Source organism: Mobula birostris, chromosome 1 (assembly GCF_030028105.1).
Source record: "Mobula birostris isolate sMobBir1 chromosome 1, sMobBir1.hap1, whole genome shotgun sequence".
Classification (NCBI taxonomy): domain Eukaryota; kingdom Metazoa; phylum Chordata; class Chondrichthyes; order Myliobatiformes; family Myliobatidae; genus Mobula; species Mobula birostris.
In genome coordinates, this window is record NC_092370.1 from 49,915,832 (window position 1) to 49,943,564 (window position 27,733).

General features: G+C 39.8%; 1 protein-coding gene across 1 annotated transcript in view; it reads left to right on the forward strand.

Moving 5' to 3' along the window:
- The window catches only part of pcmtd1 (protein-L-isoaspartate (D-aspartate) O-methyltransferase domain containing 1), a 99,927-nt gene that overhangs the window by 13,523 nt on the left and 58,671 nt on the right, over positions 1-27,733 (forward strand). Inside the window, exon 2 of the mRNA XM_072254960.1 lies at positions 5,775-6,246. Within this exon, the coding sequence (XP_072111061.1) occupies positions 5,940-6,246 (307 nt within the window). The 5' untranslated portion in view covers positions 5,775-5,939. The remainder of the gene's footprint in view (positions 1-5,774; positions 6,247-27,733) is intronic.

A 27,733-nucleotide genomic window follows, 5' to 3' on the forward strand; every position in this document is an offset into this window, starting at 1 on the left:
GTAGCTAAGGAAATAACAGCAAGTGCATAGTTTTCAGCATGTTAGAAGTTGCAAAGTACAGATTTGCCCCGCCATCCGAAGGTAGAGCGTTCCTATGAAACGGTTCGTAAACCGAAATGTTGTAAAGTGAAGAAGCAGTTACCATTTATTTATATGGAGAAAAATTTGTGAGCGTTCGCAGACCCAAAAAATAACCTACCCAATCATGCCAAATAACACACAAAACCTAAAATAACGGTAACATATAGTAAAGGCAGGAATGATAAAATACACAGCCTATATAAAGTAGAAATACTTTTCCACAATCATTGCCACACTGTTCTCCATAGCGAAAATCTCACGCAAGCACTCTCGATAGAAACACGACGCAAGCGCTCTCGGCAGAAAGACTCAGTCCAGTAACCTTTAAGCTATGAAGCTGCCAAATCATACTAAATAACACATAAAAATACACAGCCTATATAAAGTAGAAATAATATATGTAAAGTGTAGTATCACTTACCGGAATTGGGAAGACAGTGCTGAGCACACTGATGATGGTGTGTTAGGATGAGTCGCCGGAGGTTGGGGTGGTGCAGTGGCCCCCACCCTCCAGGCTGCCGACCGATACTGATCCGTGAAGCAAGCAGGGGTACAGCGGTAGCCAGGACGCACCCAACACATCTTTAAGAAAAAAGCCAAAATAAACAAGCTAATTAATTAGCTGCTGCCTGGCACGTAAATGTTGGCCCAGATCAGAGGCGATGAAATCGGCAATTGCCTCTGATCTGGGCCGACATTTACATGCTGGGCGGCACCAAATTAATTAGCTTGTTTATTTTGGCTTTTTTTCTTAAAGATGTGCTGGATGCGTCCTGGCTACCGCTGCACCGCTGCATTCTTTGTGGCAATGTATCGTTCCACAGCCTGGAGGCTGGGGTGGTGGGACACCGGGGTGTCATCTCATCGTCATCTGTTTCCATCAGGGCAGGCAGGTCCATCTTCTTCTATGTCTGCCTGCCTCGATGTCAAAGGTCGAGGTTCTTCGACTGCTGTGGCTGATGTGGAAGGCTTGAAAAGCAACAGTATGCTTGACTGCTTAGCCTTGCGCATATTTCTATCATACAGTTGTTTGTAAGCACTCAAACCATCCTGCAAATATGCCCTAAACCTACGTACCCTCTCAAAATTAAAGTTGTACTTTTCTGCAATCATTGCAATGAAGATCTCACACAGTTGCTTCAGTTTCTGGATGGCTTCATTTTTGGTCCGTTCGCTACTGCATTCGGTTTCGATTGTTAGCCTTTCCTCTTCCAATTGCATCAGCTCTTCATCTATCAGTTGTTGGTCATGGGATGCCAAACCTCTTCAACATCATCTTCGTCAACTTCCACAAGCCAAACTCACTTTGTCCTTACTTTGTTCACCACGATCGAAACACTTAATTATGTCTAGTTTTATGCTAAGTGTAAAACCCTTATGAGCTCTTCTAGGCTTTTCTGATACCTTAGAACTAATCTTGCTAATGAATGCTCAAAATAAATTGACATAAAGCACAGATGCTCACAGGCACGTGTTTAAGTAATGCCGGCTAGAATGCAGTTCCGGGGGGAGGAGCTTGGCTGCTTGGGGCGCGCTGCCTTTTTCACGTGCTGTCTTTTTTCGTAACAGTGAAAACACCTTCTGTTAGCGAAAACAGGTAACTAATGTAGGTCTTTCATAACAGCGAGGTGTCGTAAGCAAACGTTTGAAAAGCGGGGGACACCTGTACTCCAAGTGAGGTCTCACCAGTGCATTATAAAGTCTTAACATTACATCCTTGCTTTTATACTATAGCCCTCTTAAAATGAATGCTAACGTTGCATTTGCCTTCTTCACCACAAACTCAATCTGTAAAGTAATCTTTACGGAATCCTGCACAAGGACTCCCATGTCCCTTTGGGTTTCAGTGTTTTTTTTTGTATTTTCTCTCCATTTAGAATATAGTCAACCCTTTCACTTCTTCTACATTTCCAGACAATATACTCTATCCGTCATTTCTTTTCCCATTTTCCTAATCTAAGTCTTTCTGTAGCCGCTATGCTTCCTCAAATCTACCTGTCCCTCTACTTATCTTCCTATCGTCTGCAAACTTTGCAACAAAGCCATCAATTCCATCATTCAGATCATTGACATATTGCATAAAAAGAATTGGTCCCAACACAGACCCCTGTGAAACACCACTAGTCACCGGTAGCCAGCCAAAAAGGCTCCCTCCCTTTATTCCCACTCTGTGCCTCCTGCAACCAGCCCCTGCTTTATCCATGCCAGGATCTTTCCTGTAATATCATGGGCTTGTAGCTTGTTAAGCAGCCTCATGTGTAGCATCTTGTCAGAGTCCTTCTGAAAATCCAAATACACAACATCAACTGGTTCTCTTTTGTCTATCCTCTTCAAGGAATCCAAAGAATCTTCTTCAAAGAATCCAGCAAATTTCTCAGGCAAGATTTTCCCTTGAGGAAACCATGCTGACCATGGCCTATTTTATTATGTGCCTCCAAATACCCTGAAACCTTGTCCTTAATAATTGACTTGGTTATCTTCCCTACCACTAAGGTCAGATTAATTGGCCTATAGTTTCCTTTCTTCTGCCTCTCTCCCTTCTTGAAAAGTGGAGTGACCTTTGGGATATTCTACAGTCTTAAGGAACCATTCCATAATCTAATGATTCTCGAAAGGCTATTATTAATGCCTCCATGATCTCTTCAACCATCTCCTTCAGAACTCTAGGATGTACACCATCTGGTCCGGGTGACTTAGCTACCTTCAGACCTTACAGTTTCCCAAGAACCTTCTCTCTAGTTATGGTAACTTCACACACTTTGTGCCCACTGACTTATGGAACTTCATACTGCTAGTGTCTTCCACAGTGAAGACTGATTCAAAATACTTATTACTCAGTTTGAATCTATTTTGTCGCCTATTATTACCTCTCCAGCATTGTTTTCCAGCAGTCCGATATCCATTGCCGCCTCTCTTTTACACTTTCTATATCTGAAGATATTTGTGGTATCTTATTTAATATTATTGGCTAGCTTATTTTCGTATTCCATCTTTACCTTAATGACTTTTTTAGTTGCTTTCTGTTGATTTTTAAAAGCTTCCCACTCCCCTAACTCCCCACTAATCTTTGCTTTATTATATGCCCTCTCTTTGGCTTTTATGTTAGCTTTGACTTCTCTTGTTATCCATGGATGTGTCATCTTACTTTTAGAATACTTCTTCCTCTTTGGGATGTATATATCCTGTGCCTTTTGAATTGCTTCCAGAAATTCCAGCCATTGCTGCTCTGCTGTCGTCCCTGCCTGTATTCTTTTCCAGTGAATTCTGGCCAACTCTTTGTTGAACACTTTGCTCTCATCAAGAAGCAGTTTGATTTTGTGTTTTTTTGTAATTAATGAAGGTTATCTGTAGAAAGGCTAGCCTGTCACATGACTGGTGCTGATAAATGTTTTTATTTGATTGGCACTATTTCTTTGAGCTAGATGCAATCAGTTTTGAGGTAACTCCAATTTACAAAAGTGGAATGAAGTGATCAGAAGAGTTGGGGCCTGTAGAATCTCAGCTATCTATTTACTATTAAATATTTCTGACAGCATGTTTAAAATTTCAGTGCAGGGTGGAAAAAAAGTCTTAGAGTCCTGATGTAGGCATATTTGAACCATTTGATTTTTAACTCAGTATTCACTATCTTGTGTGGTGGTGGAACATTGGAGGTCCATGCACACTTCACATCCTGCCAGCAGCTTTACAGGTTGGTGGGTAGATGAAAGTATTTGTTATACTTTCAGCCTTTTTAATTACGATTTTGTTTGTTTTGTGTTTCAATCAATTGATTTTTTTTTGGGTTTTAATAACAGCTTGGGTTGTTTTTAAATGTTGCTCATTATCAGAATAATTTGAAATATCTTTAAAAAGTCTTTGCCATCCAGCAAGCTGTCACAAAGATATTAGCAACACACATCAAAGTTGCTGGTGAACGCAGCAGGCCAGGCAGCATCTGTAGGAAGAGGTGCAGTCGACGTTTCAGGCCGAGACCCTTCGTCAGGACTAACTGAAGGAAGATATTAGTACGTTTTTGATAGTGCCTCAGGATATGAAGTTTGAGGTCTGCTGTGTCACTCTGGGCTCTGTCAGGTCATCTTCTTAAGTTCCCTGTGGCTATGCTAGGTCTAGGATATTACGACCTTCTGTAGAATATTATTCTCTTGCTGTTTATGTTGGTATTGTTACCTGGTATTTGCATTAGATGTTCACATGTAGGCCAGAAGTGCATTGAAGTTTAGTGGATAAATTAGTGGACTAGCAACAGGGTCTGGATTGCTGAACCAGGGAAATGTTTTGAATCCCAGAAAGGCAGTAAGGGAATTTAAATAAATCTGGGCTTTGTTTAAACAATGCTAGTCTTAGTAACAGTAACCAGGAAGCTCTTAGATTGTCATTAAAATCCTATCTGGTGCTCTAATCTCCTGGAGGAAAAGATATCATTCATACTTACACGATCTGCCCTTAGCATGACTGCAGACCCACAGCAACAAAGTTCACTCTTAGTTGCCTCATCGTTTTTAGGGCATTTAACGATGGGCAGAACATAATAATGTTGCCAATGATGTTCATATATTGTGAGTAGTTTTTGGAAAAATACCTTCAAAGATATGGGTTGGAAAATATATTATGATTTTTTTAATATTTCAGCAGAAAAATTGTACAAATTTTATAATGCTGTCATAGCTTTGAGTCAATTATTTGTTTAAAAGAACATTCATTGATATACTTGAATACAAGTTAAGAACATGCTGTTATTTCAGGAATTTATTTTTAAGATGGGCATTTCTAAGCCCAAAATAGCAGCTAAAGCTGTTAGCATGTCTTTTCTTGATGAATCAGTCTGAAAAGAAAAAAAACTGACCAAGATGCCTGGGATTGATTTATGAATTTTTGGGGGTCTAAGTTCACATCAAAGCTTGCTTTGATGACAATCCTGAATTTTATTTTCCCATCAGTTTTCTTGTTCTTGCTGCTGCCTGGAAGCTGTCATGCTAACAATTGAACAAAAGCTACATGATGAACTGCAATTTTTTACAGCCACATATTACAAAGTGGAACTATTATTTCTCTGACTGAAAATTCTACTCTTGTGCCACTGGTGCCTTGGCCACTGTTGTAGATTGTTCATTATCTCAGTATCCTGTTTGACCCTGAATTGAGCAGATGATCCATATCCTTCTCATCACAAAGATTTACATCCTTTGCTATCTGATAATTCTTCTTTCACACAGTCTGCCACTGAAGTCCACAGGTGTGCTTTTGATATTCATACCCCTTACTAATTCAATGCTCTGCTGGCCAACCTGCTATCTTCCACTTACAGATTTGCAGGAAAAGATCTGGTACAGGAGGATAAGGATATCAAGTGACAACACTTTGCTTGATATCCACCTGTATCTGATCTTATTTGCTGCAGATCTTTGTCTCCTAGACTCAACTCCACCATTCCTGCATCCCCAAAATCAACATTTTTTCAGCCTCCTGTGCATCGACCCTTCCAAATTGTCTCCAGCTACATAGGCTTTCCTATTTATCTGTCGCACCTCGTCATAATCAATATTGTGAGAGATTTAAAGAAAAATCATAAAAGATGTTGATGTCTAGATTGAATTTGGGTTTGGAGAATGTCCCTTATCTTATCCTTTGTTGTGAAGTGAATGCCTTTAATTGCATTATTCATTTTCTTGTACTGCAATTGTCTTTTGCAGGTATCTACGAAATACACTGTTATGGTACTGCAATGCTGTACTAAGGCCCTAATATCCACATTGGTGAAGTGATACACTGTTACCATCATCTGCTCATGCATTATCCATTGCACACTGCATTCTAACATTTCGTGGGTCTGATCTGATTTCCTGATACAAGATACCATGGGAGGAGCTGTCAGTGCTGGTGAAGACAATGATGATTTAATTGACAACTTAAAGGAGGCCCAGTACATTCGTACTGAGAGAGTGGAACAAGCCTTCAGGGCCATCGATCGTGCAGATTATTATTTGGAGGGATATAGGGACAATGCTTATAAGGATTTGGCTTGGAAGCATGGCAACATACACCTATCAGCACCTTGTATCTACTCTGAAGTTATGGAAGCACTAAAACTTAAGCCAGGATTGTCTTTCCTGAACCTTGGCAGTGGAACTGGCTATTTGAGTACAATGGTGGGCTTAATTTTAGGTAATTCAATTTTATCTTTTTCAGGTTCCATTTTAAAATTTGAATTACAGTTATTATAAGACTGTGAGACTGTAATATGATTTTAGTGATCTTTATTGTAAAATCTAATGTTTATAATGTGATATCTCTAAATGTTTCGGTAAGCTTTAGCTTTCCTGCAGTTTTGGTGAGGGACTTGAGTTAGATACTGCTCGTGAGGTGGGTGGAATTCTTGTGGTAGTTTGGAAAAATGGTTATCTCCAGTATTTAGAGAACTAAACTGGAACTTTAGGATTGGTTCAAAAAAAAAGTATATTCAGAAAATGGCTGCACCTGAAAAGATGGTGGGAATGAAATGTTACAATTAAAAGTATAAATTAGAAGTTTATTAATAAAACAATGTTTTAGAAAGCAAGTATTACATTTGTGAGACTGGTCCCTTGGAGAAATTGGTATTGATTCTTTCAGAAGTTAGCTAATGGCTTTTTAATTCAGATAAAAAAAAAATTGGAAAACATTGAATCATTTGCTATGTAATGTCTAGTACCTCCATTGTGCTCAGAGGAATAGGTAGTTGGACCTTTGATTCACAGGGATTTCATTGCCTCATAGAAATTTTTTTGCAATGAACCAAGTTTGATTACTATGCATTAACAGCACTTGTATCATGCAGCCATTGGAATAGTAGAAGGTGATCTTAGTCTAATAGTTTGTCCATCGATTCTTGTGTTAATAATTAATGCAAGAACTTGCTGATGTCCCTTATAGAACGTGGAATAATACAATGTGTTATTCGGTATTAAAAACATAATGCTGAAAACACTCAGTCGGTCATTCAGCATCTGTGGAATGAGAAACAGCTTGCATTTTGGTCTTTGGACCTTTATGAGAATGGAGAAAGGGAGAATACAAGTTAGTATTTTGTATTAGAGAGGGAAAGGGGTTGTTGGGTAGAACAAAGGGAATAGTTCTGAAAGGATGAGATGAAACAGCTTAAAATGGCAGTTAAAAGGCCATTCTGATTTTTTTTTTCTTTCTGTGTTATTTGCTGCTAGGCTGTGGTACTTGACCAGCCCATCAGGTGATATTAATAGAATGAGAAACAACTGAGCCAAAATGGCTAGTTTTGATAGTGTGGGAATGAAAACACATCTAAAGCCTGAGAATTCTATATGGAGTTTTATACAGTTAGAAATGTAATGTTGTTTCTCAATTTTCCTTGAGCCTCATTGTTACAGTGCCAAAGGGTATCAGAATGAGTTAGGGAATTAAAGATTCAGGCAACGAGAAGCTCAGGGTCACTCCTGCAAACTGAATGAAGGTGGTCTGTAAAGTGATCTCACAATCTGTGTTGGATTTCTTCAGTGCAATGGAAACCACACTGTAAATTCTGAATGTAGCATGCTTGTTTGGAAGAAATACAAATGTATCCTGCTTCAATTGGAAAGAGTGGGACTGGGTCCCTGAATGGTGGAAAGACAGGAAGTGAAAGGTTGTAATGTGTCTCTTGGAATTGCATAGATAAATGACGTAAAAAGGGGAGTCATTGATGAGGACAGAAGAACAGACCAGGGGTTTGCTAATGAGGGGATCCTTTGAAAAGCTGAAAGGATAGTGAGGAGGGAGGGTGTAATATTGGTGGAGCTGATAGGACTAGCAGAGGACTAAGAATGGTCTGTTTATTTTGTTCAGAAAGAGAGGGTCTGGGGGTGGAGGTGTGGGAAATAAATAAGATGGGGGCAAAAGTTCTGTCCACTATGGTAGAGGAGAAGCCATGGTTCAAGCACCAAAGTCTTGATATTATGTAATACTGGCAAAGAAAAGCTGGTGGATTTCTAACTCCATTTTAAGTCATTTGGTTTCATTCAATCAAAAGTATTCCCTTTGCTCTGTCCATCACTGCTCACATTCTCTGCTACTGAAAAATAAACTTGTCTCTCTTTTTCAATTCTGAAATAGGTATAGGGGGTGAAATGTTCAATGTTCATTATTCCATCTTCCATGAATAGTACCTGATTGGAGTGTCTCCAGCATTGTATATTTTTACTTTGGATTACAGCTTTTGTTTTGATTTTCATTTATTGTTGTGCAAGTTGTAGATTTCCGAATGCTCATCAGCCGAAAAAATTGGATTGCATAGAGATGTTTTCATTTCACCACTATGCATTTTTGATCATTTATGGGCAAAATCATGTTAACTGTGAAATTGATTCAGCTCTTTCAGTCATTATTCACCATGTGCATGACAACATCATTCCTTGTGCAACAGTCCTTTTGGACTGTTGCAGGGAATTTTAGACATCCATTATCCTGAGGATATCTCCAGGGCAACATTTTCTTAATCCTGACTATAAGACCATAAAATATAGGAGCAGAATTAGGCCATTTGGCCCACTGAGTCTGCTCCCCCATTTCATCATGGCTGATCCATTATTTCTCTCAGCCCCAGTTTCCTGCCTTCTCCCCATATCCCTTCATGCCTTGACTAGTCAAGAATCTCTCTACCTGTGGCAACGAATTCCGCAGCTTCACCGCTCTCTGGCTAAAGAAATTCCTCCTTATCTCCATTCTAAAAGGACACCCCTGTATTCTGATTCTGAGTCTGTGTCCTCTGGTCTTAGACTCCCCCACCATAGGAGACGTAATGGTAGACATGCAGGTAAGTCACAAAATTACATAAATTGTTGTTCTCCCAATTCATCACAACATTTTGATCTTCCTATTGCTAAGTTTTTCGTATCAAGGTGAATATTCAGTTTGGCAATTTGGATGTTTTATATTACTCACTAATGCTTACTAGATAAGAAGAATAGGACAGAATCTGTTTTTAACTTCACAGCTTTTGAAATGTGTTTATTGATTTGTAATTTTCCAACACCAACTTGCAGTAAAGATAGAAGTCGTATCGTAAGTATAATTAAATCTCAGCAGGGAGATAGCACTCAACAAGAATAACATTGTTCAGATTTAAAGTGTTTTTTCACTCATAAAATTCTAACTGTAAAATATTTCTCATTGGATATTAATTGGTTTGTAATAACAGTGGCCCTTTTAATTCTGCATTTTTAATAATGCAAAAGGTTTTTTTCAAGAAATGCTATTTCCATGAAACGTTGACTGTGTAAAAAATTATATGGTGTAATTGTTTGTAAAAGATGGAAGCATGACTGTTGTCATTAAAAGAAATTGCTATAGTTCCTAAGTTTCTATCTTTGTAACGTTTATAGGTCAAAAGTAGCTCAGCTAGAAATATACAGAGCCTCCATTCCTTGCTGTTTTGCTATACTTGTCAGTCATTTTCAAATTAAATCCCATTTAATGAGATTTTAAATATGGTAAAACATTGGAGAGATGTAACTTTCATACTGACAAAAGATGGTGCTAAAAATAAGTGCTATTTTTGTAACCCCAAAACAATATTTGAAATTAGTCTATATGTGTGGTAGACTGCATTCTGTTTGGTTAGAAAATTAATAATTGGGAGCTGATCACCTTTACTTGCTCACTCATTCACTAAAAATTCTGTTAATTGCTTTGATGATGAATAAGTTTAGAAAACAGATCTCTACAAGTTGCTTCTCAAAGTATAATTGTGCTTTAACTACAAATGTTTGTATATGTTCAGTTCATAATTCTCTTCAAAATGATTTTTCATTGTTATCTCTTTAATAGCCATTAATTTTAAGAAAAAAATCAGTTCATATTTAACAAAGGTGCAATTTTAGCACCAAGTGTTCTCATGCTTTAATACCTGCCTAAGATTTTTAACAAATACTATGATTTTAATTTATCTGTTGGTTAAATTCCAAGATTACTAATCATTGATTGCAAGATCATCAAACCTTTCACTAATTTGAAAATTTGTTGGTCAGTGTCAGAATTTGTATCGAAGACACACAATGCTGGAAACTCACCATGTTCATTAGCATATGTGAAGCTTTATCAGACTGAGCTTTAATAAGGATTGGAGATTCTGTTGCCATGTTTTAAGATGCAGAGAAGCAGGGTATAGGGGAATGTTGCAAGGAAGACTGTCTTGTGGAAATAAAATTGAAGAGAAAGGGAGCTCTGTGGTAACAGGAATAAAGGGTGATAATGCAGAGTGAAAGAAGGTGACAATGCGATATTCAGACACAAAGTAGGCTATAGGACACTATTTGAAATGTGAAAATAAGTGCTTAAACTTACGAAAGAAAATTGCTAGAAATACAAGTGATAGGAATTTTTTTAACTCAAATAGTGAAGCTGTAATTTGCCTAATGGAGAGAATCTATGTTTACTGTAAATATTCTGCTTACATTGAAATAGTTTCTGGTCAAATGTGATTGATTTACACTTTTATTATACTTGCTGGTGCTGCCAGAATGAAATAGGGCTGGTAGCGATATTAGTTGAATTGTTTTGACTACCTATTTATGATACCAAATTTTTGGGTGGCATCAATATTATCTGCCATTTTTTTTTGCCTCTAACTCAAAGGAAGTTCCTGATGTGATTTTTTTGTGTGTAATGAATTTGGAAGCTGTTGTTAGTGATGGCTACATGGTTGTTAATGGAGTCACATTTACAGCTACTTGAGACCCGCCTTGCTCTCGATTTTACCTTCTGGGTTTCATTTCCAACAGCATTATCAAAGGAAGGAATAAGATATCCAATTAAGAACTTTTTTTTAAAAAAAATACTCAATGGGCCCAGAATTTCAATTATAATCATTGGTATTTGGCTATTTACATGCAATAATCTATAAATCGCCTGTTGGATACATTACCAGGTCATAGCCAACATACAATTCAAGGATTTACTGATTTTACTGGAGGATTGTGGGAAAAAGGATTTAGAAACGAGGGAGAAGATAATTTAAAATAGTTTGAAAATGGTTTGCTTTTATCTTTTAAATTATAAGCATTTTAGAGATTTTATATATTTAAAAAATATTAATAATCTGTAAATGTCTCTGTGAATAACAGAGACATTTAAAAAAAGTTAAAAATAATTTCAATTTTTCCAACCAGCAAAGCTTGTCCCAAGCTTCGCCAAGATCCTATCAATGTTTCAGAAGCAGGTTTTTAACCTTACTCTATTGCTAGCAGCAGCAGTGGATTGCAGAAAATCCTGTGCATCCTAACAAGGTGAATGCATTAACCGGGTAGCTGAATCAGAATCAGGTTTAATATCACTAGCATATAAAACCATAAGAGATGGGATCCGAATTATGCCATTCAGCTCATTGTCTCTATGCCATTCCTTCCAACCCCATTCTCCTGCTTTCTCCCGTAATCTTAGACACCCTGATTAATCAAGAACCTATCAACCTCCGCTTTAAATATACTCAATGTCTTGGCCTCCAAGCAGTCCATGGCAATTAATTCCACAGGTTCACTACCCTCTGGCTAAAGGAATTCTTCCTTACTACCTCTGTTCTAAATGGATGTCCCTCTAACCTGAGGCTATGCCCTCAAGTCCTAAATTCATCCACTATAGGAAACATCGTACATCCACTGTATCCAAACTTTCAATATTTGATAGTGTCAATAAGATACCCCCATGTTCTTCTAAATTCCAGCAAGGACAGGCCAAGAACAATCAAAAGCTCCTCATACATTAGCCCTTTCATTCCTGAAATAATTCTGATGAACTTCCTCTGGACCCTCTCCGTTGCCAGCACATCCTCTCTTTGATGAGGGGCCCAAAACTGCTGACAATACTCCAAGTGTGATCTGACCAATGTCTTATGAAGTCTCAGCATTACATCCTAGGTCTTGCATTCCAGTCCAGTTGGAACGAATCGTGACACTGCATTTACCACCAACTCAATTCGTAAGTTAACTGTTAGGGAATACTGCACAAGGATTTCCAGGTCCGTTGCACCATGATTTTTGAATTTTCTCCCTGTTTAGAAAATAGATTACTCCTTTATTTCTTCTGCCGAAGTACATGGCCATACACTTCTCTAGACTATATTCCATCTGCCACTTCTTTGCTCATTCTCCTGATCTGTAAGTCCTTCTGCAGTTTCCCTGCTTCCACAACACTACCTGCCCCTCTACCTATCCTCGTATTACTTGCATACTTGACTACCAAGCCGTTAATTCCATCGTCTAAATCATCTACATATAACATGAGAAGAAGCAGTCCCAACACTAACCCCTGTGGAACACTATTAGGCACTGACAGCTAGCCAGAAAAAGCCCCCTTTATTCCCACTCTTTGCCCTCCGCCAGTCAGCCAATCTTCTATCCATAGTATCTTTCTGGTAATACCACGGGCTATTATCTTGCTAAGCCATCTCATTTGTAGCACCTTGTCATAAGCCTTCTGAAAATCTAAGTAAACAACATCCAATGACTCTCCTTTGTCTATCTTGCCTGTTGTTTCCTCAAAGAATTCCAACAGATTTGTCAGGCAGGGTTTCCTCTTGACCATGCTGGATGTTGGAAACCATGCTGACTTTGGCCTACTTTAACATGTACCTTCAAGTACCTTGAAACCTCAACCTTGATTATGGACTCCAACATCTTCCCAAACACTGAAATCAGGCTGACTGGCTGATAATTTCTTTTCTTTTGCCTCCCTCCCTTCTTAAACAATGAAGTGACATTTGCAATTTTTCATTCCTCTGGAACCATTCCTGAATCTAGTCATTTTTGAAAGATCACTGGCCAATCAGCATTTTTAAGCAGTGGCCAATCAGCAACCAAAAACATAAGCATAAACAAAAACATAAGACACAGCTCTCTTTGAGGCCATTCCCCCTCAACAACAGCTATACCACTTTGGATACTGTTGGGGGCGGGGATGGCCTAGCAGAGGAAAGTCACAGTGGTCGGGTCTGTGGCACTGAGCCTGACTGACTTGGAAGGGAAGTGGGGAGAAGAGACGAACTATGGTGATCGAAGGTTCATTATTTATTGGACAGAAAGGTGGTTCTGTGGACAAGAACACGATTCTCGGATGGTATTTTGCCATCTAGCTACCAGGGACCGAGACGTCTCAGGTCGCGTCCTCAGCATTAAGTGAGAGGTCGTGGTCCATGACATAGGTAGGAAGAGTTCTGCAAAGAGATTTCGGGGAATTAGGTGCTAAGTGAAAGGACAGATCCTCCAGGCTAGTGATTGCAGGATCTACCTATGCTATGTGCTAGTGAGGCCAGAAATAGGAATATCATACAACTTAACACATGGCTAAGGAGTTGGTATTAGAGGAATGACATCAGATTTTTGGATCATTGGGCTCTCTTCCAAGGAAGGTGGGACTTGTACAGAAGAGACAGTTTGCACCTGAACTGGAGGGGCACTAATATCGTAGTAGGAAGGTTTACTAGTGCTGTACTGGGGGAGGAGGGGGAGTTTAAACTAAAGTTGCAGGGAGATGGGAACCAGAGTGCCAGAACAGGTAGTGGAGAGATTGTGGAGACAGATGTTGTTAAGACCTCAGACAGTGTCAGGAATTAGAAGGTAGGAAAGGCAGATGAGCTCAGGCCATGGATCAATACATGGAATTATGATACTGCAGCCATTAGTGAGGCTTGGTTGCAGGTGGGGCCGCACTGGCAACTCACTATTCAGGGGTTCTGTTGTTTTAGATGTGGCAGAGCGGGAGGGACTAAAGGGGGAGATGTGTTCAGTCAGGACAGACTGGAAAACATGTCTAGTGAGGCTTTATGGGTGGAACTGAAGAATAAGGAATGTATGACCATGTTAACGGAGCTATATTATAGACCTCACAACAGTCCATGGGATTTAGAGGAACAGGTATGTAGAGAGGTCGCTGAATATTGCAGAATGTTCTGGTTAAGATGGTGCTACCAAACGTGTGGCAACTTCTGGTAGTTGAAAAGAAATCCGACTAAAAGCATCACTAAAAATACTTTTTCTGTGGTAAATTGTGTTAAATTATCGTTGCAAGCAGTGAAGGGGTGAGCAATAGCAAGGCGAGTTTGTGTGGTGGTGCAGAATCGTTGCAGATGGAGTTCCAATGCCCATACAGCTAGCCTGGGTGCAAGGCAGGATCACCAAAAGATTTGGGGCCCAGGCAGAGAAGTTCCGCTGCTCGTTCAACTGGTCCAGGCGTGAAGTTGAATTGCCCTCGGCGCCGAAGAGCTGGAGAGTGGCTTTGGGCTGGAGTTGGCGGGGGGGGGGGGGGTGGTTCCACAGCTGGGGACAGAATCTGGGTCTGGAGCAAGTTGCTGGGTGGCATGGTCTAGGTCCCAAGCCTTTTACTGCATCTGGGTCCTAGTGCAAAGTACAGTGTGCTGTTTAGACAATTTAAATGCGAGCCCAGATCGGAGGCGACAGTCAATTTCGCTCACGCTCCACGATGGTCATTCTCCTCTCTGTGGCTGAGGCTATGAAGACTGCCCTGGCTGCTGTGCTCCGTGTTCACTAATATGATGAACTGATAAGCAAGGCTTTGGGCCTACTCTGGGCTGCTTTGGGGTTCGGATCTGAGGACTGAATTTTGGTTTGGAATGCTGTTATAGTTCGCTCTAATTGTTTGCATGGTTTTTTTTTCTCTTGCGCATCAAGTTGTGGTCTTTTATTTTTTTTCTTTTATTGGGTTCTTTCAGGTTTTTGCTTTGTGACCACTTGCGAGCAAGCAAATCTCGTGGTGATATAATTTATACATTCTTTAATAATAAATAAATCTTGAAATATACGGTTATTATAATAGGTGATTTTAACTTCCCATATATTGACTGCAACTCTCATACTGTAAAAGGGCTGGATGGAATAGAGTTTGTCAAATGTGTTCAGGAAATTTTCTTATATCATACTTGATCTGCTATTAGGGAATGAGACCGGATAGGTGACAATTTTGTGTAGGGGAACACTTTGCATCTAGTGATCATAATGCCATTATTTTCGAAATAAATATGGAAATAGATAGTTTGGTCCATGGGTTGAGATTTTAAGTTGGAGAAAGGCCAATCTTGAAGGTATCAGTAAGGATCTGGCAAGTGTGAATTAGGACAAGCTGTTTTCTGGCAAAGGTGTACTTGGTAAGTGCGAGGCTTACAAAAATTTTGAGAGTACAAAGCTGATATGTGACGGGCAGAATAAAAGATAAAAAAAAACATGTTTAGGGAACCTTGGTTTTCAATAGATATTGAGGCCCTGATTTAGAAAAAAAAGGTGTATAGCAGGAATAGCCAGATAGGAAGAATTGAGGTATGAATGGAGTGTAAGAAATGCAAAAGAACACTTCAGAAAGAAATCAGGAGGGCTAAAAGAAGGCATGAGGTTGCCCTAACAGACAAGGTGAGGGAGAATCCTAAGGCATTCTACATAGAATTGTTAAGAGCAAAAGGATTGCGAAGGACAAAATTCCTCCTCTGGAAGATCAAAATGGTAATCTCTGTGTGACACAAAAGTGATCGAGGAGGTCATAAATGGATTTTTTGCATCTGTATTTACTCAGGAGACAGGCATAGTATATAGATGTGAGAAAATGCAGCAGGGAGATCATTGACCCTATACAGAGTACAGAAGAGGGGGACGTGTATGTTGTCTTAGGCAAATTAGGGTGGATAAATCTCCAGGACCTCACGAGGTGTTCCTTTGGCTTATCTGAAGGACGTGAAAAAATTGCAGGGACGCTAACCGAGATATATAAATCATCCTTAGCGACAGGTGAGGTACCAGAGGATTGGAGGATAGCTAATGTTATTCCACTGCTTAAGAAAGGCTCAAAAAATAAATCAGGAAATGCTAGGCCTATGAGCCTGACATCAGTAGTGAAAAATTATTAAAAGGTATTCCAAGGTACTGGATACATCAGTATTTGGATAGACAGGGGCTGATTAGGGATTGTCAGCATGGCCTTGTGCCTGGTAGGTTGTCTTTAACTGATCTTGTAGAGTTCTTTGAGGAAGTTACCAAGAAAGTTGATGAAGGCAAGGCAGTGGATGTTGCTTACATGGACTTTAGCAAGACACTTGACAAGGTCCCACATGAGAGTTCGGACAAGAAGGTTCAGTCGCTTGGTGTTCAAGATGTAGTAAATTAGGTTAGACATTGGCTTTTTGGGAGAAGCCAGAGAGTGGTAGTGGATGACTGTCTGTTTAACTAGTGGAGGGCTGCAGGAATCGGTGCTGTGTCCATTGTAGTTTGTCATCTATAACAACAATGTGGATGATAATGTGTTTAACTAGAGCAGTAAATTTGCGGATGACAACAGGAGCGGGGGTGTGTAATGGACAGCAAGATGACTATCAGAGCATGCATCGGTATCTGGGTTAGCTGGAAAAGTCAGCTAAAAAATCGCAGATGGAATTCAGTACAGATGAGTACAGAATATTGAACTTCGAACTTTCAGAGCAGGGGACAAGGCAGCCCTAACAACAGCAAGACCCAAACTGTCCCAGGCCATCAGAAAGGCAAAGCGTGCACACGCCCAGCGAATCCACAGCCACTTCCAGGACAGCGGCGACACGCAGCGCATGTGGAAGGGCATTCAGGACATCACCAACTACAAGACAACAACACCTGTCTGTACTGGTGATGCCTCCCTCCCAGATGCGTTGAACAACTTCTATGCTCGTTTTGAGGCGGAAAATGACATGGCGGCGAGGAAGACCACCCCTCCTCCAAATAACCAGGTGCTGTGTCTTACCATGGCTGATGTGAGGAGAACCCTGTGCAGAGTCAACCCACGGAAGGCTGCTGGACCAGACAATATTTCTGACAGAGTGCTTAGAGGATGTGTAGACCAGCTAGCAGAGGTTCTCACTGACATCTCCAACATCTCCCTGAGCAGCGCCGTCGTTCCTATGTGCTTCAAGGCCGCCACCATCGTACCTGTGCCGAAGAAGTCTTCAGTGTCCTGCCTCAATGACTACCGTCCCGTTGCACTCGCATCCATCATCATGAAGTCTTTCGAGAGATTTGTCATGAGGCATATCAAGATCCTGCTGCCCCCCTCACTGGACCCCCTGCAGTTCCTGTACCGTTCCAACCGTTCAGCAGATGATGCCTTTGCCATCACCCTCCACCTAGCCCTAACCCACCTGGACAAAAAAGACACGTACGTTTGAATGCTGTTCATAGACTTCAGTTCAGCATTCAACACAATCATTCCTCGGAAACTGATCGGAAAGCTGAGCCTACTGGGCCTGGACACCTCCCTCTGCAACTGGATCCTAGACTTCCTGACTGGGAGACCTCGGTCAGTCGGGATTGGAAGCAGCATCTCCAACACCATCACACTGAGCACCCCAGGCCTGTGTGCTCAGTCCACTGCTGTTCACTCTGCTGACCCACGACTGTGCTGCAACACACAGCTCGAACCACATCATCAAGTTCGCCGATGACACGACCGTGGTGGGTCTCATCAGCAAGACCGATGGGTCAGCATACAGAGAGGAGGTGCAGCGGCTAACAGACTGGTGCAGAGCCAACAACCTGTCTCTGAATGTGAACAAAACAAAAAGGATGGTTGTTGACTTCAGGAGGACACGGAGCGACCACTCTCTGCTGAACATTGACGACTCCTCTGTAGTGATCGTTAAGAGCATCAAGTTTCTTGGTGTTCACCTGGCAGAGAATCTCACCTGGTCCCTCAACACCAGCTCCATAGCAAAGAAAGCCCAGCAGCGTCTCTACTTTCTGCGAAGACTGAGAAAAGTCCATCTCCCACCCCCCATCCTCACCACATTCTACAGAGGTTGTATTGAGAGCATCCTGAGCAGCTGCATCACTGCCTGGTTCGGAAATTGCACCATCTCGGATCGCAAGACCCTGCAGCGGATAGTGAGGCCAGCTGAGAAGATCATCAGGGTCTCTCTTCCCGCCATTACAGACGTTTACACCACACGCTGCATCCATAAAGCAAACAGCATTATGAAGGACCCCACACACCCCTCATACAAACTCTTCTCCCTCCTGCAAAAGGCACCAAAGCATTCAGGCTGTCACGACCAGACTATGTAACAGTTTCTTCCCCCAAGCCATCAGACTCCTCAATACCCAGAGCCTGGACTGACACCAGCCTACTGCCCTCTACTGTGCCTATTGTCTTGTTTATTATTTATTGTAATGCCTGCACTGTTTTGTGCACTTTATGCAGTCCTGGGTAGGTCTGTAGTCTAGTGTAGTTTTTGTGTTGTTTTATGTAGTTCAGTGTAGTTTTTGTATTGTTTCATGTAGCACCATGGCCCTGAAAAATGTTGTCTCATTTTTACTGTGCACTGTACCAGCAGTTATGGTCAAAATGACAATAAAATGTGACTTGACTGACCATCCAGGGTAGGTCTTACACAGTGAATGGTAGGGCACTGAGGGGTGCAGTAGGAAAATGGGACCCGGGATACAGGTCCTTAATTCATTAAAAGGAGCAGCACAGGCAGATAGGGTTATGAAAAAAAGCTTTTGGCACATTGGCCTTCATAAATCAAAGTATAGAAAGATGATGCTAGGACTGGAAGACTTGAGTAATAGGGAAAGATTGAATAGGATAAGACTTTATTCTTTGGAATGTAAAAGATTAAGGGGTATTTTGATAAAGGTATATAATATTATGAGGGGTATATATAGGGTAAATGCAAGCAGGCATTTTCCACTGAGGTTATGTGGAACTACAACTTGAGGTAATGGGTTAAAGATGAAAGGTGAAAAGCTCTAAGGGGACATGAGGGGAAACTTCATTCAGAGGGTCAAGACAGTGTGGAATCAGCTAACAGTGCAAGTGGTACATGCAAGCTCAATTTCAACATTTAAGAGCAGTTTGGATTGTTACCAGTGGCAGGGATATGGAGGACAATAGTCCAGGTACAAGTAGATGGGACTTGGCAATTTAAATGTTTCAACACAGACTAGATTGGCCAAAGGGCCTATTTCTTTGCCCTACTTTTCTTTGAGTCTATCATTCCTTATGTCTTCACGGTCTCTTCAGTTGCCTCTTTCAGAAACCTGGAGTGTAGTCCATCTGGTCCAGGTCAACCTCTTTCAGAAACCAGAGTAGTAGTCCATCTGGTCCAGATGATTTATCTACTTTCAAACCTTTCATCTTTCCAAGCACCTTCTCCTTAATAATAGCAGCAAAACTCGCTTCTGCCCCCTGACACGTCAAATTTCTGGCATACTATTAGTGTCTTTCATAGTGAAGTCTGATGCAAAATAGTTGTTAATTTCCTTTGCCATTTCTTTTTCCCCATTATTTTTGTATAGTGGTCCAATATCCACCATTGCCTCTCTTTTACTTCTATATATTTGAAAAAACTTGGTATCCTCTTTGATATTATTGACTAGCTTCCCTTCATATTTCATTTTTTCTCTCGTTATGGCTTTTTAGTTGCTTTCTGTTGGTTTTTAAAAGTTTCCCAATCCCCTAACTTTCCACTAATTTTTGCTCTATTATGTGCCCTCTCCTTTGCTTTTATGATGTCTTTGACTTCCCCCGACCGCCCTGGTTGACTCAACCTCCCTTTATAATACTCCTTCATCTTTGGGATGTGTCTATCCTGCGCCTTCTGAATTGTATTCAGAAACTCCAGCCATTGTTGTTCTGCTGTCATCCCTGCTAGTGTCCTTTTCAAATCAACTTTGGTCAGCTCTCCTCTTGTACCTCTATAGTTCCCTCCACACTACTGCAATACTGATACTGTACATTTGACTTTATCTTCGCCTTCTCAAATTACAGGGTGATTTTGATCTTATTATGATCGTATATATGTCATGAAATTTGTTTTTGCGGCAGCAGCATATTGCAATACATAATAAAAGTATAAATTACAATAAGATGTATATGTGAAAAAGAAAATTAAGTAAGTAGTGAAAATAGTGGTGGGGGGGGGAGAATAGTGTTCATTGTCCATTCAGAATTGTGATAGCAGAGGGGAAGAAACTTCCTAGACACTGAGTGGGCATGAATGAAAAGAGGGCATGTCCTGGGTGATGAGGTTTTTTAATGAGTGATGCTGCCTTCTTGAGGCATTGCCTTTTGAAAATATCCCCGATGTTGGGGGTCGGGGGGGGCTGACTGAGGTTACAACTTTTGCAGCTTCTTTTTTGATCCTGTGCAGTGTCCTTCTTCCCCCCCACCCCCATACCAGATGATGATGCAACCAATTAGAATACTCTCCATAGTTCATCTGTAGAAATTTGTGGAATGTCTTTGGAGACATGCCACGTATCCTGAAACTCCTAATTAATAATAGCTGCTATCATGCCTTTTTTGTAATTGCATCAATATCTTGGACCCAGGATAGATCCTCAGATGTTGCTCCCCCCCCCCCACCCCCCAGGAACTTGAAACTGCTCACCCTTTGCACTTCACCTCACCTTCAATGAGGTGTATGTTTCCTCGATTTTTCTCTTCCTGAAGCCTATAATCAGTTCCATGGTCTTGTGGATGTTGAGTGCAAGCTGGAAGAAGAGGGTTAGTGTCGATGGTGGATACCTGAAGATGATATTTCTTTCAGACAGGACAAGGACAGTTTGATGCCCCCATTTTTCAGGATTGACCATGGATATTGTGCTCTTGCTTCTAGATAAGCAAGCCAGAGCAGTGAATAGGGAGAGCAATCTGATGTTCCTTAGGGCTTAATACCTAAGCCACATGTGAAGACCAGGAGTTGGACTTGGTTATCAGAGGCCATTTGAGGGGCACACCATTGGGAGCATTTAATAGGTAGTCAGAGTTTATCCACATTACCACCCCTGCCAATAACAACCTTAAGGAAACACAAGGACAGTAAGATTAAGTAGTAAATAATAAGTCATTTGAGAGATGTATGTATTGAGGATTACCAGTTAAGTAAGGACATACATAATGGCAATGATTTCAATATATTTGCATTGTGATGATGAATCATCAGTTTGAAATGTTAACTCTGTGCTTTTCACAGTTGCTGCCTGATACGCTGTGTTTTCAGCAGTTTATTCTCATATTTATTTCGGATTTTCAGCATCTGATGTTTTTGATTTTTAATATATTTGTTCTGCTCAACTGTTGTTTCTTTTGATCGTTCTTTATTTTAATTCAATGGGTGGCTTTTTTTTGCCAGTTAATCAAGTTCTGGAAGATTATGAATGTAGTTTTAACTCTATTTCTGCGAAGCTCATTAAGCATTCTCAGTTGAAACTAAGCTTTAGTGATAGAAATCAATAAAACACTGGCACTAATCTTCAGTCTTATTCGGGCAAATTTATCTCCAATGAATTGCTGTTATCTCAATGCAGTGTAGGGAACTGTTTGTCTTTCTGCTGTAAGTCATCAACAGATTTCACAGTCTTTGCCCCCAGGTATGGGAACTTAGAGGACATTGGGTGATATAAAGCAGAAAACTAAGACATGAGAGATCATTGCTTAATGTGGTATAGAGCTCAGGTGTAAGCAATGCCTTGAAGTACATCTTCAGAATATAGTATCCTCCATAACACACTGGTTACTTTTACGGATTTATACACATTTTTGCCTAGAGAATGGGGTAACAACCGGGAAATTAGGCATGGGAATGGCTGATTTTAAAAAAACTACCACTATGAAGTGGTAAGTGATGCTTTTTGGGAAGTTAAACAAGGCTCCTATATACAGAGTGAATGACTGGAAATTTCAACACACGTTGATCAAGTGGTGGCAAAGGCATGTGATATACTTGACTTCAGTGGCTAGGGCAATGAGTATAGGGTTTGGGACGTCTCATTACAGTTTACAAATTGGTGTTAGGCCACATTTGGGGTAAGGTATGTCGTTTTGGTGGCTGTGCTATAGGAATAATATGATTATTCTAGAGAGGGTGCAAAAATGTTTCGGAGGAACGTTGCCTGCATTGGAAGGCTTGAGTTAGTGATTAGATAGGCTGGGACTGTTTGCTGTGGAGTGAAAGTTGACCTCAAAGGTGTTTATAAAATTATGCATGACATAGAAATGATATATAGTAACATTTTTTTCCAAGGGTAGGAAAGGCTAAAAAAACATAGAGGGCATAGGTATAAGTAAGTAAGGAGACTTAAGGGAACCTAAAGGGTTAGTTTTTCCAAGAGAGGTGTTTGCTGTATAGAACAAGTTGCCTTAAGAAGTGGTAGAGGCACAAAAAGATGACACTTAAAGTTCATGGATAGGAAAGGTTTAGAAAATATATGCCAAATGGGATTAGTTTAAATAGACATCTTAGCAGCATTGACAATTTGGGCTAAAGAACTTGCTTCCATGCTGTACAACTGAATATCAAAATTCAAAGTAAATCTATTATCAAAGTACATATACGTTACCATATACAACTCTGAGATGTGTTTTCTTGTGGGCAATCACAGCAAATAGAATAGGCATGAGTAGAGTTAGTGAAAGACTGTACCCAACAGGACAGAAACAACCGTTTGCAAACAACAGCAAACTCTGCAAATACAAAAAGAAAGAGAAGAAAGAAGAAGTAACAATAATAATTAATAAATAAATAAACAATAAATATCACAAACATGTGAAAAGTCCTGGAAAATGACTCCATAGCTTGTGGGAACAGTTCAGTGAAGGGGCAAGTGAAGGTCAGAGAAGTTATCCCCTTTGGTTTAAGATCCTGATGGTTGAGGTGTAATAACTGGTCCTGAACCTGGTGGTCTGAGTCCTGAGGCTCCTGTGCCACCTGCCTGATGGAAGCAGGGAGAAGAAAGCATGGCCTGGATGGTGGGGGTCTTTGATGAACACTGCTTTCTGTGAAGGTACTCAATGATGAGGAGGTTTTTACCCATGATGGAATCTAAAGATAATCTAGCTGTTGTTAGAAACCACATTATTCTCTTGTTGTAGCTTTGTAAGAGATCTGATAGACTTAGATTCCACAAAGGTAGAACAAATAGGAATTTTGCTAGGAACTACAGAATTTAAGGAGGTGAGTTCAGATATCATTGCCAATGTCTGTAGGCAAGATGGAAAACAAAATATTAATGAGAGCAATGGTGTTGTACGTGTTGAAACAGATATTACCAGAGGACATAAAGTTTGTTGTTGGTCCTCAGTCTAATCACGGATCACTCCAGATTTGCAAGTTGTAACTGGCTTTAGAGGATGAAGGTGACTCATCACAGAGTATCTTTGTATCATAGTGTTTATGTGGTAGAAACTGCAAATTTGTTTCGGTAAGTCAGTGGTGATCCTCAACACATTTATGGTAATGTGTTCAATGTTACTTATGCCAGAAAGTGTCAATGAACATGGTAAATAACTAAGCTGATCAGCTTGGTGAATATATTTAGTACTTTAGTGAGTCATCTGATCAACATGGTTGGAAATGTATTGGTTAATTTGGATTGAAGGAGTAATCATGCAGAAAATTGCTTATTTTCACCTTTTGTAGTCTGTGACACAAGTTCCAAAAACATCAGTGTTAACACCATAATTCACTGTTAATTGTAATGATTTAGACTTAAGAATCAAATGCATCATTACTGACTCAGCTGATAGAAAATTAGAAAAGAGAGATGATTGGTGAGGTAACGCAGAAGACAGCTGCAATTTTTAGCAGAAAATATTAAACATTTGACATGGACATATTTGGCATGAAAATTAATTGTAATACCAAAAAGTATGAAATATATTTTAATAAGAGAAATAAAGTTTATATACTTGAATAAGTATTTAAATAGGCGAAGGAATTGGTACATAATACTGAATAGTTATAGGAGCAGAAGTATGCAATTTGGCCCTTTTAAGTCTTCAGTGCCATCCAAATCCAATAGCCTGTTCCAGCTTTCTCACAAGATCCTGTGATCCCTTTAGCACTTACCAACTTACATAAGGAAGAATAGTAAAACGTTCAAGTGAAGCATGAAGAGTGGTATGGACTGAGCAGGAAGGTTTGTTATATGCAGTTGTGTTCAAAATAATCTGTGCATGAGATCATAAGACATAGGAGCTGGATTAGGCCGTATGGCCCATTGAGTTTGCTCTGCCATTCCATCTTGGCTGTACTATTATCCCTACTAACCACATTCTCCTATATTCTCCCCATAGCCTTTGACTACCCTACTTAGAAAGAACCTATCAACCTCTGCTTCAAATATACCCAGTGACTTGGCCTCCACAGCCTTCCATGTTAATGAATTCCATTGAATTACCACCATCAGGATAAATAAATTGTTAGATTTGAACTCCTGGTGGAATTTTATAGATTTCTATAAGATTCCCTCCCAGTCTTCTAAACCTTAGTGATTTTTTGAGCCTATTGACACAATCTCTCTCCATTGCCAGTTTTGCCATGCCTAGGATTCAGTCCATTAAATCAAAATCAGTCCTGTAAACAAATTTTAACATTAAAAATAATTAATTCATTAAAAATATGCAATGTTAGACCCTTTATCAAGTAAGTTGTGCATGTAGATCTTGTTGCTGACTATTTTATTATGTTGAAAGTTTAGGTCATCTACTATTGTCATTAGTTGCTGCTGCATGCTTGTGTCCGTGCTCCCTGTACCATTGTCTTCATGACATAAAGATGATAAAACACCCATTTAGTGGGGTCTCATGGCTATGTTTATTGAAGCTGCAAAGGATCTCTGAAGTACCATGAGGGTAATAATTGTAAACCACAGCTACAACTTAAGTTCTTTATTGTTCTAAATAGGTGGCAGCATCATAATTACCAATTCATACACTGGTAATTGGTAACATTGCAAATGCTGCAACCATTTTGGATATTTCACACATTTACACTTTGTAAAATGTTGCTAAGATCTGGTGAAGGTGCAAGCATTTGGATGATATTTTTAACTAAGAATCTGTTTGCTCTCTCTGAATATAAAAGAATGCCACACTTATGTGTAAAGAAGAATGCATGAGTTCTTGATTTTTATCTCTCATCCAATATCACTAAAACTGGTTTATCTGAACATTTTTGCTTTGCAACTTGGCTGTTCTGTTTTCTTGAATTATTGGTATGTCTAGACTTTTAGAAATATTCAATTAGTTGTGAAGAGTTCAAAACTTGTGAAGGTACCATATGAATGTGATTTCCTTTGTTTATGTTTTCAAATGGAATATTTGTACTGACCATTAGTTGATATTTTGGGAATAATGTAATTGCTGCCCATTTTAGGATATATTTTATGGAACTAATTGTAGTAAGCCAGTTTGTAGGCACGCCAACTTTTTGCTAAAAGACTAGAAACATAAAAACATAGAAAACCTACAGCATAATACAGGCCCTTCGGCCCACGAAGTTGTGCCGAACATGTCCCTACCTTAAAATTACTAGGGTTACCCATAGCCCTCTTTTTTTTTAAGCTCCATGTACTTATCCAAAAGTCCCTTAAAAGACCCTATTGTATCCGCCTCCACCACTCCATTCCACGCACTCACCACTCTGCGTAAGAAAAAAAGCAACTTATCCCTGACATCTCCTCTATACCTACTTCCAAGCACCTTAAAACTGTGCCCTCTTATGCTAGCCATTTCAGCCCTGGGAAAAGGCCTCTGACTATCCACACGACCAATGCCTCTCATCATCTTATACACCTCTATCAGGTCACCCCTCATCCTCTGACGCTCCAAGATTATTTAGTGTTTCCAGTGATTGAATCATATTTTGTAAGACAGTCATGGAGATTGAACAACGAAATGTGCAGAAGCAAGATTAAAAATTGAGCTGCTCTTAACTTACCAGCCCCACCAGCAGGTCAAGATGGTTCACTGTTCTCCAGTCATGTTGATCATTGTAAGCAAATTATTATTCTCACATGCTTAGCATCTTAGTAAGTTTGGATAAAATCAGAATCCGATTTATTAGTACTGATTATATGTAATGGAATTTGTTGTTTATTGGCAGCAGTACAGTGAAAGACGTAAAAAAATAATTTGATTTTAAGTTTTCAGTCACCTGTTCCACGTCCTTGATGGCTGTAATGAGTAGAGAACATGTTCCGAGTGGTGAGGGTCTTTACCTCCACTTTGCATTACCTTTTTAAGATAACTTCGATGGTGGGGAGGCTTGTGTCCATGTTACGGAGCTTGCTGAGTCCTCAGTAGCCACTTTCAGTCCTGTCCTGTGCATAGGAGGCTCCGTACCAGTCAGAATGCTGTCCATGGAGCATTTGTAGAAATTTGTCAGAGTCTGGTGAGATAAAATCTTCTCAACTTCCTTTCTTTTCAAATCTTTTTATTATTATTATCCAAAATTAACACGAGTACATTGAAGTAAGCAACACTTACAATGACTCAAGAAAAAAAATTATTTTAAAGATTGAAAAAATCTTGTTGATTTAAAAAAAACCCTGCTAAGCAAGAAAAGTGGGTGGGAAAGAAACCCCATTAGGAGTTCAACCCCAAAACCATGCGTCATACAAAAAGCTTCTAAAGATAAACATCAAACCGTCAGCAAGAAAAAAAATGTGCCAAAAATTTACAATTAGATCGGGGAGGAAATCTATCAATTAACTCAAATGATAATAACGAGAAAATAAACCCCATCTTTCTTCAAAATCAAAGATAGGTTCAAAGGTTCGACTTCTAATTTTCTCCAAACTAAGACATAGCATCATTTGAGAGAACCATTGTGACAAAGTGGGAGCTGATGTGTCCTTCCACTTCAACAAAATGGCCCTCCTAGCTATCAATGTAACAAGTGCAATGACATGTTGGTCAGACACAGAGATACCATGGATATTTTGAGGAATTATTCCAAAAAGCACAGTTAACTTGTTAGGTTGTAAATTAATTTTAAGTGCTTTAGCAGTTGTCGAAAAAACTGACTTCCAGAACGGTTCCAGTATAGAACAAGACCAAAACATGTGTGTCAGTGTAGCTGTCTCAGTTTTACATCGATCACAATAACTATCAACAGTAGGGAATATTTTAGACAGTCTCTCCTTCGTCAGACGGTAACGATGTACAATTTATAATTGAATCGGTGAATGAATAGCACGGATCGAAGAAGAGTTAACCAGCTTCAGAATCCGCGTGCAATCCTCAGTCGTAAAAGCCAAATTCCTAATGAAGTATACAGTTGCAAAAAAAGTTTGTGAACCCTTTGCAATTATCTGGTTTTCTCCATTAATTACTCATAAAATGTGGTCTGATCTTCATCTGAGTCACAGTAATAGACAAACACAATGTGCCTAAACTAATAACGTATAAACAATTGTACTACTTCTCGTCATTACTGAATGTACCATTTAAACAATCACAATCTAGGTTCAAAAAAGTATGTGAACCTCTGGGGTCATGCCTTCTACAAAAGCTATTTGGAGTCAGGTGTTCCAAACAATGAGTTAAGATTGGAGGTGTGGGTTGTAGAGATGCCCTTGCCCTTTAAATAAGATACAGACAGTCAGGTTACTGATAGACCTGCATTTCTCAAGAAAGATCAATTCATGTGCACCATGCCTCGATTAAAACAACTTTCAGAGGACCTTAGAAGAAGAATTGTAGAGTGCATGAAATTGGAAAAGGCTACAGAAGCATTTCTAAAAACCTGAGTGTTCATCAGTCCACAGTAAGATAAATTTTCTCCAAATGGAGGAAATTCAGTACTGTTTGCTACTCTCTGTAGGAGTGGGTGTCTTGCAAAGATCACACCAAGAGT